The 13,223-nt window shown below is 41.8% G+C and overlaps 2 protein-coding genes and 1 pseudogene across 3 annotated transcripts in view; 1 reads left to right on the forward strand and 2 right to left on the reverse strand.

Moving 5' to 3' along the window:
* Window positions 1-13,223, reverse strand: part of LOC149052662 (uncharacterized) — an 89,936-nt gene that overhangs the window by 48,802 nt on the left and 27,911 nt on the right. The window lies entirely within an intron of this gene.
* Window positions 1,234-2,908, reverse strand: LOC149052672 (uncharacterized; annotated as a pseudogene). The gene is made up of 2 exons (XR_016185926.1): window positions 2,771-2,908; window positions 1,234-2,508 (listed from the first exon to the last, which is right to left on the reverse strand). The product of XR_016185926.1 is annotated as an uncharacterized LOC149052672 (transcript).
* On the forward strand, window positions 3,452-7,249 carry LOC149052673 (uncharacterized). Its single transcript, XM_089201139.1, has 2 exons — window positions 3,452-4,451; window positions 6,703-7,249. The coding sequence occupies exons 1-2, from the start codon at window positions 3,637-3,639 to the stop codon at window positions 7,247-7,249; spliced, it is 1,362 nt and encodes a 453-aa protein (XP_089057265.1). The 5' UTR covers window positions 3,452-3,636.

The raw sequence follows: 13,223 nt of genomic DNA on the forward strand, positions 1-13,223 counted from the left end.
GGAATTTGGGCCACCAGAGGCAGCAGCAACTGCAAAACTCTGTGAAATGGTTGATGGCTTTTTTGATTGTCTGAATGTTCGGAGTACCACAGAATATCAGAGGAAGCGCAAGCCATTTGTAGCCCCTTACCGATCTGATCAAGATAAAAGGTATTACTGTTTTTTTAACACCTGAATGGAATAACATGTAGTTGTTTTAGTCATCTCTACTTTGCTTCTCTTTGTGAGAAGTTTCAGCACAACACAAAATTTGTTTAATTTTTTTTTTCCATAATTCTACTGCTGTATACTTATTTCTATGAAAATTTTTTCCAGTGAGGTTATCATTATTTCATTGGTATATACTAAAACAGTGGATAGCATAGATTTTTGTGTGTGCCCAGATTGCTATCCATTCTCATTTGTGGCTCGGTAAATGTCCACCACTAGGCACATCCACTTTAGGTGAATAATGTCATTGTTATTGTAAATTTATGAGCAGCAGATGACAATCAATAGTATTAAATGTTACTTTGACAGATACGAGTGTCAGTGTTGACAGCTGAGAGTAGTTGGTGTTACTAACATTTTTGGTTGCCACTTGGTTTCAGGTTTAAGTTTCTACTGAATTTCTTGGAGTATCTGAGGAAATGGAAGGAGAGCACAGAGGAAAGGCCAGGAAACTTCAGCAAGAATGCCAGATCCCGTATGTTCCTTTCCTGGCAGACCTACGAGGGCTTCCAGATAACAGTGTATTCTGCAATTGAGGCAACCAAATTCCTGCTTCATGAAGGGATGGAGTTCGTGCTCACAGAGCGTTTCTGCCAGGACCCAGTGGAGGAATATTTTGGGAACCAGCGCAAACTGGGAAGGCGAAGTGACAATCCAGATATCCGCACATTTGGATATAACAACAACACCATCAGAATCCAGAGGACAGTGTCATGCCAGAGTGGGAACACTAGGGGTAGAAGGGATGCCTGCCATGCATGGGATCAAGTTACACACACCAAGCTTCCATGCAGAAAAAAATTAAAAATTGCTTGACTGTTTCAATACATGTACATTAAACTGGACATAATGGCATTGCAGACAACTGATTTTAGAGCAAGGGTAGAGTGGGAATGTAAAACTCCAAATTTGAATGCTTTTTTACTTTAAAAAAACCACCCAAAAGAGTGATATTTCAAGTGGGCAATAATATTGCTAGAAAAGTGGTTGCTCAGGGATTGTATTTTCTCATAATGAGGTACTTCAAACAAAAAAGTCCTTCCCTTTCCGGGCTTTATTCAGACCAAAGTGAGTATCTGTTGACTTTCCAGTTTACAGCAACCAATACATGTACATATATGGACAGTCTTCAAGTGCTTTAAGTAGGAGTTATATTTGCAACAAATGCCCAACAGAAACAGGAAAAGGAACATTTTTTAGCAGCATATGTTAGTGTTTTTTACATTCTTTTATACAGCAAAAAGTAAAAATTTTAAAAAAGTTCTAATGAAGCCTCTATTGTTGTTGCTCTTCACAGCTCCTGCTTATCTCCTTGTGAAGTGCCTTAGCTTTTGATTGCTTCGTATTAATTTTATGACGCTGGATAATATCCTTGGCAAAAGAAAATGAACGCACCCTGACATACAAGTGTACAATACCATGCAAGATATCTTTGACAATGTGATTGTCTGGAACAAGTTCAGCATCAGAAACTAATAAATAGTAATTTGACAACAATTCACTATCACTCACTGATTTGCCCACAATATCAGCTATGTCAACTTGAGCCAGATTGACTGTAGATGTCATTTGTCGAAAATAATGTTCTGTTCTGATAAAAATCTTTTCTGCTGGCTTGGTTATGGACCAAAGACCTCCACGACTCAAACTTGACACCAGTCTTTGTGAATCAGACCCTGTCTCCAATTTTCCAGCTTTTAAGATTGCCATAGCATGATTGCTTTCAATTGTTGATATTTTTGCATGCTGCTTGTGTAGATTATGTCATACATAACCTCCTACATATTGAAGACCAGCCTTCTCTCTCTCTGATAACAGAGTTTGGGTTGGATGATTGCTACTACAACAAGCCTTCATGGACTTGCAGTATACCAGCATACTATCTGCCACCTTAGTTGCTAATAATGTTGCAGCATTGTGGGATAGTCCTGAAAAAAACTTTTTGGACTGCAATGGCACTTGACCATAATATTTTCCATAAAACTTCTCGATGTCCCCATTTTTCAAATATCCATCATAAATTGTTTTCAGCACGGTAAATTCATCAGTTCCCTCATCAAATTGTTTGAATTGGTACAAATTCAACTCATTCCTAAGGCTTGGTGCAAAAGCTCTGCCTCAGTTTACAGTCTGTATGGCATATTTTACAATTTCAGCAAGACTGCTTGGAGTGAGAGTCGTCCGTTCCTGTCTGTCGTTTTCATTAGGGTTATGCTTAGAAGCTCTGTGTCTCTGGTAGCCTCCTCTTGTCTTTTATTTCTTTCCACATTCACTACAAACGAAATCTGCCGATTGAACCTGTGGTAAAAACGATCACAAAGTGGTCTTGGTCATTACCGCAAAATGCATGGACATTAATGGCCTTCAAAGTTCATTTAAGCTTACGTTTACGTACAGTTTTGTCATCTAGCTCGACAGTATCTTGGCGATAAAAAATTTCGCGTAGTTAACTTGTCAACGTTGGGTACGATGGTCAAGTTGTTGTCGAAGAGTCGCGTATGGTACACTTAGGGTCACGACAGCCGAAATAGGCCGAAGAATTCACATAGAATATACTTACATCAATCGCTGTAGTTGAAAAGTGTTTCTCGATTGCTTCATCCTCCTCTAACATGTTCAAAATCGTTTCAAAATCGTCTCCAAACACGAAGAGTTCGTTTGTAGCATCCGCCATCTTGTTTGTGGTGTGCACGGTCAGAGTCACGTGACGGGTCAATTCAACCTCGGCTGGGACTCTATTGTTTGAGCCTTTGAAGTTCGCCGGCTTTCCCAACCAGTTCCCTCTACTAACTATGTTTTAATCGAGCACGATATAGTTGAATCGAGCTCGAATCGAATTGACTGCATTTCGAGCTCATTGGACCGAGGTTGGTTTGAAATGGTACTCGAATTGCTCTTCTAGTACGGTGAACATGAATCGAGCTCGGTTGCCCAGATACTAAATGTGGTCCAGAAATTGTTACCCTAACCCTAAGAAATGGTTACCCTAACCCCGAAGTCGTTACCTAACCCTAATGTATTTTCCCCAACCCAGTTAACACATTGAGGAGCATCGATTTGAAGCACTATTCCCTAGCGAGGGAGGGGTCCCTAGAGACAACGTGTCCTAAAAACCTATCATACAATGTTTTAGGCCCGTAGGTGTGTGTATCTGGCTTTAAAATCTTACAGTGAGGAGATACCAAACGGTCAGCCTCTGGGACCGTCTGCGGGACTCGCAAGGGCTTGTGGGGGCGACCTGCTACTATCCACCATAAACCATGGGAAGGATCCCTCGACCACCCCCCTCACCCAGGGCATGCTTCGGCATCGCTTCTCGGCCTTTTGGCTAGATCAGCCAACACGTAAGTGAGTTTTTGCTGTTGGTAAGCGTGATTTTTCTTAAACTTTTTTTTCGCTTTGTGAGTAAAATAGTTTTTTAGTGATATGGATACATGCGAGAATGAGATACCTGTTACTGATGATTTGAGTAATGAGATGCCTGTTGATTTGAATAATGAGATGCCCGTTAATGGTTTGCCCAAAACGAATGCAGAGAATGTTGAAGACCGCCATGTTGTCAATGAAGACTCGTACGCCTCACGGGCGGCGAGAACTGTTTCCTTCGAGTACCCGTCACAGCAAGAGAGAGCTAGGTTCTCTGAGAATGTAATGCCACAGCGGCCAAGAACTGCTTTTTTTATGCCGAGCAAAATGACAACAGTCAAGTCGGTCTTCGAAGCTTTGGAGAATGCTGAAATTGACGCGACGGAAATTGCATGCTTGCAAAGAAAGATGATTGGGGAGGTCACCGTCACATTCAAGTCCATTTCAGCGAAGAAATTCCTTCGACTGAACTCACTGCAAGTCGACGCCGAGCATTTTGCTTTGCAAGACGTCGAGAAACCGTTGACCTTCCTCACGATTTACGACGCTCCCTTCAAGCTGTCCGATCTGGCCATAATCAAGGGCCTCTCGCCATATTGTGAGGTCCCCCATTACCGTCGAAGTAAGCATTCGTTGGCTCCCAATATTTATAATGGCCTCCGTCGTTACCGGGTCAGGATTTCGAAACCGATCCCCAGCTTCCTCCAGTTTGGTAAATTTCAAGTCTTTGTAAAACATAGTTCTCAAGTACCTACGTGTCGTAAGTGTAATCTTCCTGGCCACTTTAGTAATGTTTGTCCTAACCGTGTGTCCTTTAATTGTGAGGGTCTCCGCCACGAGGCGCGATTGTCCTTGTCCTGTTTTGTGCTGTCTGTGTAAGGAGGAAGGTCATCTGGGGATCAATTGTATATACTCGTGGTTCTCTCCTACGGTCTCTCCAACCGACGAGCAGGACAATGTCACGGTGGAATCTGACGACGACGATGGTTTGAGCGATTGCTCTTATGGTCGCGGCGCAGATTATCTACTTCCCGCTTCCCCTCTAATTTCTGAAACTCCTTCCCCCGCTGATGTGCCTGTCGACGATACTTCTTCTCCTCCTGATGATGTTCTATCTGACTAAATGGGTTTTTTTAAAGGTAAACAATCTAGTCTGGCCTTTTCTCTGGGGATCTCAAATTGAAACGGTTAGCCGGATGACTTGCCACCAATCCCTAGGGAAAGGTGGTCTCGGCATTTTTAACTTTCAGACCAAAAGTGACTCTCTTAAGTTAGCTTCCCTTACTTGTAACCATGAAGATCGAGAATCAAAGTCCTTTTTCCTAACCAAATACTTTCTTGGTTCTCGACTCGCTTCTTGCCGTCCGGAGTGGCGTTCTCTTCGCGATAACTCCACTCCGAACACGCAAAATTTGACACCTTATTATGAGAAATGTTCTTCGGTTCTCACCACTCTTCGCAGGATTGTTTCCCGCCAAGAGTGGCAGGATTTTGTTTTCTCCTCCAAGAGGTGCTATTCAGCTCTCTTGAGAGAGAACTCTGCTTCACCGGTTCTGCACCGTTTCTGGTCTTCCTTCCTCCCGATTGATTTTGATCTCGACCTCTTCTGGGATTATGTGCGGGATGGTTTCTCTGAAAACCATAAGAACGATATCCTCTGGCTAATTGTCTTTCGCGCAGTTAAAGTGCGTGACTCTCTGAAAAATTGGGGGTATATTGATTCTAATAAATGCGCATCTTATTCTCGTAAAGAGACAATTGATCATTGTTTTCTGAATTGTGTTCGTGTGAAACGTGTGTGGTCCTTTTTCTCTCCTGTCCTCTCTTCTCTTCTTGGTAATGTCTTTCTGCCGTCTTGTACTCTGTCTTCTTTTTCCGTTAGGCTCCCGTCAGCCCTAGAAGTGCTCAACTTATTCGTTTTTTAATGAAAACAATCCTGTACGGTATCTGGAAATTTCGTAATAAAGCTACTTTCCATAATGGAAATGATACCCCTGAGGGTATGATCCGTTATATCCTCAGCGATATCAAGAACAGAGTAGCTTGCGATTATTATCGGCTTACTTTCTCCCATTTTAAAAATTGCTGGGAAGCTCCGGGTTTGTGCCGCTTGAACAGCGACTCTTACAAACTGCTGCTGTAAATATTTCTGTAAATAGTTATTTAGTATTGCAATATGAAAAAAATTGATAAATGTCCGGAAATTACACTCCTTAAATATGGACTCCTTTTGTAAGGACATTATTGATTCTCCTTTGTTACAAGATCAAGCTACTGACTTAGATATGATGGTAGATCAGTATGATAGGGTTCTGTGACAGTTATTGGACCAACATGCTCCAAAAAAGAAACGTCTGGTAACTGTAAGGCCATCTGCACCGTGGTATACATTGGATTCGTTGCTGAGAAAAGAAAAAGGAGAAGACTGGAACAGAGGTGGCGTGCTTCGTGGCTACAGTGGGACTGGGATCAATATGTTCGTCAATGCTGTGTGGTTAACAACCTAATTGCTACATTGAAATCAGCGCACTACACTTCAATCGTCAATGAACATTCCTCAGATCAAAGGACATTATTTGCGACTGTTGATAAATGACTTCAAAAACCATCTGAGAAGCGTTATCCACCCTCTGTTGATAATTCTGCTCTAGCAAATTCATTTGCTGATTTCTTTATTAACAAGATTGATAAAATTCACTCTAAACTTGTTCAGAGGAATATCATCGTAGAGCCCTTTCGTCCAATACCATTAACATGTCCTGTGGAGTTCAATAACTTTAGAAAGGTTAGCCAAGAGGAAGTAAAGGTGTTTGCATGTAAGCCCTCTTCTAAGTCCTGTGTCTTGGATCCTTTACCTGCAATGGTTCTAAAGGGCTGTTTCTCGGTGTTGCTACCTACAATAACTAAGTTTGTCAATTTGTTTCTATCAACTGGCAGAATGCCTAATACATTGAAAGTCGCTGCTTTATCTCCGTCCCTGAAGAAACCTGATGCTGACTTCAAACAGTTTTCAAATTTTCGTCCTCTCCAATCTGACACTAATCTCAAAGATCATTGAGAAAGCCGTTAGTGGAGTTAGTTATGTTAAATTAAATTAAAACTTAAATAAAAATATGATGATAATAGCCTTGCTTCTGGCTGTAATGTAAGCAGTGATAATGTGAGCAATGTAGTAGAGCCGGCTCTTGATGTAAATGCTTCTAGTGTAAATGCTGGTAATGGCACAAATAGTGTGAAAGTTAACGTAAATGCTGCGGTCTTAAACCCTAAGGGGGACTGCACTGCTAATAATGCAAATGCTACTACTTTAGCTGGTAATTTAAATAGTGCTTGTAGTAATGTAACGCCTGCTAGTAAAGCATCTTATGGTTCTGTTGTGGCTGCTGGTGGTTCTGACATGGAGTTTGCTCCTGTGGAGTCGTCTTGCGAGGATTTGTCCTCGGATGAGTCTTCAGGTGACTCAGACATGGTATGTGTCTCTGGCACCCGGAAACAGGTGGCTTCGGAGGTTTCTTCGGACGAGGTTGTTAGCTCTGATTCCGATGCTACTGTGATTTCACCTTCCCAGGCCCCTAAGTCTGGCAAGAGAGCTGCCATAAAAGTTTCGGCTACCCTGGTGACACTTCAGGTGCGGCGTTGGCTACCATTTTGCAGGGTCATTTATCTGCCATGAGAAAATGACTGTGATCTTTCTTTACCTTTCCATGGCTCTGTCTGTCCTTTCTCTCAATCGTAATGGGATCAGGGATCAGCCCAGGCGTGCTGGTCTTGAGCAGTGGTTGCGCTCCCTCCCTGTAAATAACTGAAACGACCTTGGATAATGAGATGCCTGCTGGTAATGAAAACACTGAAGAAAGTGAGGATAGGAATGTGGTTAATGGCGAAAATTACGCATTGCGAGCTGCCTGCACAATTTCCTTCGATGAACGGCCTCGCTATACAGTGCCAGCCTACAATGAAAACACAATGCCACAACGGCCAAAGAGTGCCTTCTTTACGCCAAGTAAAGCAACGACGGCCAGATCTGTTTTCGACGCGTTAGTAAACGCCAATATCGACAACAGAAATTAAACTGTGAGGTTGTTGTCACCTTTTAAACTATGGCAGCTAAAGAGAAATCTCTTTGGCTAAATTCCCTTAAAGTCAATTCTGAGAATTATGCTCTTCAAGACATCGATAAGCCACTTACTTTCCTGCCTTTCTATGATGCACCATTCGAGCTATCGGACCTCGCGATCATTAAATGTTTAGCTCCTTTCTGCAAGGTCTTGCACTACCGACGGGGAAAACATTCCCTTGCCCTGAATGTTTATAACGGTTTGCGGCACTACCGTCTCCATATCATCAAACCCATTCCAAACTACTTGTGGTTTCGCAAATATTAAGTTTATATCAAATATAATTCCCAAGTCCCTACTTGTCGAAAATGCAATCAACCAGGACACTTTAGTAATGTTTGTCCCAACAAAATCTGTTTTAATTGCGAAAGTATTGGCCACGAGGCACGGGATTGTCACCTCCCGACACTCTGCTGCATTTGTAAAGAAGAGGGACATCGTGGCATGCACTGTGATTATTCCTGGTTCTTTCCCTTCACTTGGGGCATTTCCACCAACGAAGCTAGCAATGTGGCCATCGATTCTTCAAGAGACGGGATGAGCGAGTATGGCTGAGACAAAGTTTATACCTCATGTCTCTGTTCCACCTGCAGCCGATGAAACCAATGATTTGCCGTCTGAATCTGCTGTAATTGACTAATCAACATCTACTCCAGCTGTCCTTGACTCGCCTTCCACTTCGACCGCTCCGACTGGATTACCACCTACTGCTACGCTCCTGCCTTCTCCTTCTGACGACTCTCCCTCCTCTGAAACCTTAGACTCTCAAGGCCTCTTAATTCCCTTCGAAGCTCTGCTGAAACCACCTCCCCGTCAAGTGCCTGTCCGTCTTTCTTCTTCTTCTGATTCTCTTGCCGCTTGCACCCAAAAATCGACTTTGCCCATTCTTGTGTCTAGAAAACCTTGCTCTTTGTCGTCCAACCCACCTGTTTCTCCATCTGCTCCTTGTCTGCCCAAAACCCAAGAATCTCATATGGAGATACAACTGACCTCAAGAGGAAATCTTCGGACTCCTTGCCAAAATGTGTTAAAAAGGGAAAAGTAAATCTAAAAAAGCTTCCAAGTAAGTGCTTTGGTTTTTGAGTGCGAGTCTTTTTTCTGAGCCTTTCAAACTTCTAACTATGAATGCAAGGGGTTTTGCTAACTCCCTCACTTACAACCTTTTATGTGATTTGATCGAGACGTCCAATTGTGATGTTTGTTTCGTTCAGGAAACTTTAATTAGTTCAGAATCTACTATTGAATCCCTGTCTCGCAGATGGTCGGGCCGAAGTTTTTGGTCTCTGGCCTCTGGTAGACAGGGTGGTGTCGTCACTTTGATCTCGTCAAGATGTTCACACGAAATGGTTTCTTGGAAAAAAAACTCGGATGGTCGTATCGTCAGTTTGTTGGTTAGGAGCAACGATGTACACGTCAATTTAGTTAATATTTACGCTCCCACTGATCTTGCAGAGCGAAAGATTTTCTTTGATTCTCTTCATGATTTTTTTATTCTGTCTTCTGCGATCATCATAAGAGGAGATTTTAATTGCTATGATAATGCCCTAGATAAATTTGGTGGAAATGTTTCTATTCAATAAGAATATGAGTCATTGAAAAATGATTTTGCCCTCCTTGATGTTTGGCGTAATTTGCATCCTGCCTCAAGAGAGTTTATGTGGTTAATCCGTCTCAATCTATTGGGAGTAGACTGGACAAGTTTTTGATTTCTAGAGATTTGTTGTCACCTGGCATTGTGACATCTCACCTTGTCTGATTTCCGATCATGATTTCGTTTCTCTTGTTTTTGACACCACCACCCCACCGGGATCAAACGCGGCCCTGGTGTGTGGAATTTTAATAATTCTCTTTTGAAAGATAAGGATTTTTGTACATCTATTGAAAAAATTGATTGATTGCCATTTGCGTTTTTTACCTTCTTTCACGAGTCTTCAGGATTGGTGGAAGTTTTTTAAACTATCCATCAAAGAGGAATCAATCGTCTTCTCTCGTAATAAGCGGAGACGTTTATGTAAAGAACAAGTGTTTCTAATGTAACTGTTTTGTAAAGCTTAAAAAAAAGAGAAGAAGAGAAGAGAAGAGAGACGAAACGAGAGAAAAGAATAGGGGGGTCGAACCAGGTCCATTCTGGTCAAAATTGTAGTACAGCTTGCAGAATAAATCTACGTTGGAGCCAACCCTGTTGTTGTTAGTCATTGTCTCCAGGATAGTAAGCAGCCGTAATAGATTCCGGTCCTTCCCGCAGCCAGCGAGTGCCCCCAAGGAAAGCCTTTACCCAGAAGGAGTTTTTAAGAGTTGTCCCCATCTGTCCATTTATTTGTGAAGGCAAAACCTGTTTTTACACTAACAAATAAATTAATTAGTCTCCGTTGACGCCTAGTTGATGGGGAAGACACCGTCTCCATTTTGATCTCCGAAACAGAAAGTTGATTGAAAGCCCTTTGCATCAAAGAGATTGAAGGGATCATGATTTGTAGCCACGCACAATGGCTAGAAGAGGGCGAAGGCTCAACCAGTACTTTTTTCATTTGCAAAAAATTAAAGCTCAGAGATCTCACATCTCCTCAGTTTACGATCTGAATGGCACTCAAGTCTCCTCCCAGGAGGAGATCGAAAAAGCGCACATTGATTTTTATTCGCAGCTCTTTTCCAAAAAGCCAATTGACGCGGCTTTGAAGGATGATCTTTTGTCCTCATTGTCGCGTTAACTTTCCTCCCATCAAGTGTCGTCTTGCGTAGGCCAGATGACGCTCGAAGAAATGACTCTTGCACTAAGAAGTATGAACACCAATAAAGCACCTGGCCCCGGCTGCCTTTCTGTTACAATTGCATGGTTTGTTAAACATAGCAGTTGGTGAAAGAACTGAAATTTCCTTAAATACTAGAATTAATGATGGTATGACAAACGGTGCTGGCAATGTGATAAAGCTTATACAGGTGCATCAAACCACTTATCCATCTGGAATAGTACGGGCACAGCTTGATCACACTGATGTTGGTGCAAAAACTAGGCAGGAAAACAGACATTTATATGTCTCTCTGGTATTCAACCTGCATGGACTCCTATAAAGCCAGTCACCACACAATTTACTGTTGGTAGGAATAGAGCTGCTCAAGTTGTAAGGAAACAATTTCCTTTAAGACAAGCTGCTACAAAAACTATTCACCGGTCACAAGGTGATACAGAGACTAGAATTGTTCTTAATTTTGAAACCAAAAGAGCTATTCCTCACATACATTACGTTGGCCTTAGCTGTGTTACAGCCATAGAAGGTCTACATATTACTAACCTATGCAAAGATAAAATTTCTGTCAGTCCAGCTGTTGAGAAAGAAATGTTACGTCTTAGGGGAGAAGGCAAACTTAAAGTTTGCCTTTCTCCTATCTGCACTGCTCCAGAATCGTCTATAAAGTTATCTCTCCTGAATGCACATTCATTGCATAAGCATGTCCTGCTATACAACAGACAATAACACCTGTATTGACCATATCTATACTAATATGGATGAAGATAAGATTCAGGCCACTGTTTGGGAGACTTATTTTTCTGATCATAAGGCAGTTTATGCCCTGATAAATGGTTTTTAGTCAAATTGAACAACTCAAGTTGTTATGAGACAGTTTCATTGGCTAACACATTCATCTATGTTCTTCATAGTCTGGATCACTCATCAACCATTAAACATTGCTGCTGCACCAACTTCATTCTTCTTGATTCATAAGGTAAGAAAGCTGATTAACATGTTTTTGTCTTCTATTGAATAAACAGATAGACATAGTATTAAGGACATTGTTTTGTTTGTACGCTTACAAATATTTTTTATTCAGGACAAGCACAAGTTTTACAATTGAGATTCAACAGCTCATTCCCTCTTACAACAAAATTCTTTCTAATGATATCTATTAGAAACAAAATATTTCCAAATATGAATTCAAATAAGCATTTCTCGGCCTTTTGGCTAAGATCAAGTGTACTGGATACTAGTGTCCAAGCTCCCCAGACAAGGGAAACTACTCTGGCCTGGTGAGTAAACTATAAATTATTTCTCCTGTCCTTTCTCATGGTCCAGGAAACCAGCCAGTTCCACTGAAACCTCCGAACAGCTAACCACTGCCGAGGGGCCCGAAGATCAGCCTTCAACTAGCCAATTTCCGCCTGAAGAACAACCAACGACCGCCAAAAACCAACCCACCCAAGTTTCCCGGCCCCCGCAAGATGTTTCAATCCCATTGTCCGAAAATTCTACTGAAACGCCTATTGCAAACTCTGAAAGTATGCCTGTTTCTGAGACAGAATCGCCCAAAACGCTCCAAACAGCCTCTGATGAGCACATGGCTTCTCAAGACCATGCGGACTTGGATGGCTCTGACACAATAGATGAGTTTTTTTACTGATGAATTATCTGGCGACGAGCTCTTCACGCCATCACACCACATCCCGAATTCTGGACATCAACCGGCGCAACTTTCCACCAATGTTGTAATTCCTGGCAGAAAACCCAGCCAACCCTGCATTTCAGTTCCATAACTTTGTACTGGTAGACTGATAAAACATTCCCTGACTGGCCTGAATGCATAGGTTGCTACATCTTATAATCACCTTTCAATTTTCAGGTACATAAACATTATGTTGCAAGAACAACCACCATCATCAAGGTAAGTGCATATCTGCCACCCCACCCCCTCTGAAATGTCTTTCTTTCTTGAAGCGCATTTCGAAATTCAATACCATTTCAAAAGGTCCACTATTTTGTTCTGCCCTTCCCCCCTCCCTTCCCCACCCCCCCTGAAAGGTATTTTTTCTGAAACACGATTGAACATTCTTAATACCACTTCATATGTACATTGCTCATTTTAATTGGCTTATGATTCAACAATAATCAAATAAAATTCTGATTTCATGCCGGCTCCACTATTTTGTTCTCATCTCTTTGGAGTGCCAATTTTTTCCTTTTTCCACTGTTTATGTGTTTTGGCCTTCTGGTCACCCTTGTTCTAACTTCTGATCCTCATACTTCTACTGTCTGACTGTCTAGAAATTAATCATGTTAGCAGTGGATACTACACAATCAGAAAAAAAGTTTTCTTTATGACCCAGCGGCCAAGAACCACATTTTTCACACCAAGTAAGAATACTTGATCAGCAGGGATTTGCTAAAGCAAAGGCATAGAAAAAACCAGGAAAGATTTATTACTCGACGTTTCGGGGTCATCGTGACTCCATTATCAAGAGACTAGTTTAAAAACATGCAAATAAGGAAAGGTACAAGAATAGCATAAATTAGAATGAATGGCTTAAACAAACACCTTGGCGTGGATGGAATCCGTTTACACGTTCAGTGTTGGCTTACGCATGCGAATATACAACATTTCATTAACAAGGCAATCAAATTTGCCGCTACATTTCGCGATGACGTTGAATTGCTCGATCAAGCGTTCAGGCATTTCACTATTGTGCTGGAGGTGGTAGTGTTTGTAGATAGAAGATGATTTCCTTGTGTGCCCTTCTACGCGATCGTGTAAGTGACC

Source organism: Pocillopora damicornis, chromosome 1 (assembly GCF_964200805.1).
Source record: "Pocillopora damicornis chromosome 1, jaPocDami1.2, whole genome shotgun sequence".
NCBI lineage: Eukaryota > Metazoa > Cnidaria > Anthozoa > Scleractinia > Pocilloporidae > Pocillopora > Pocillopora damicornis.

What these genes read in the sequence shown, in the direction of transcription:
- LOC149052673 (XM_089201139.1), top strand. Translation starts at nt 3,637, where the DNA reads ATGGATACATGCGAGAATGAGATACCTGTTACTGATGATTTGAGTAAT. An exon ending in TCCTGTTTTGTGCTGTCTGT is followed by an intron (nt 4,452 to 6,702) that starts GTAAGGAGGAAG and finishes TGATGATAATAG; the next exon opens with CCTTGCTTCTGGCTGTAATG.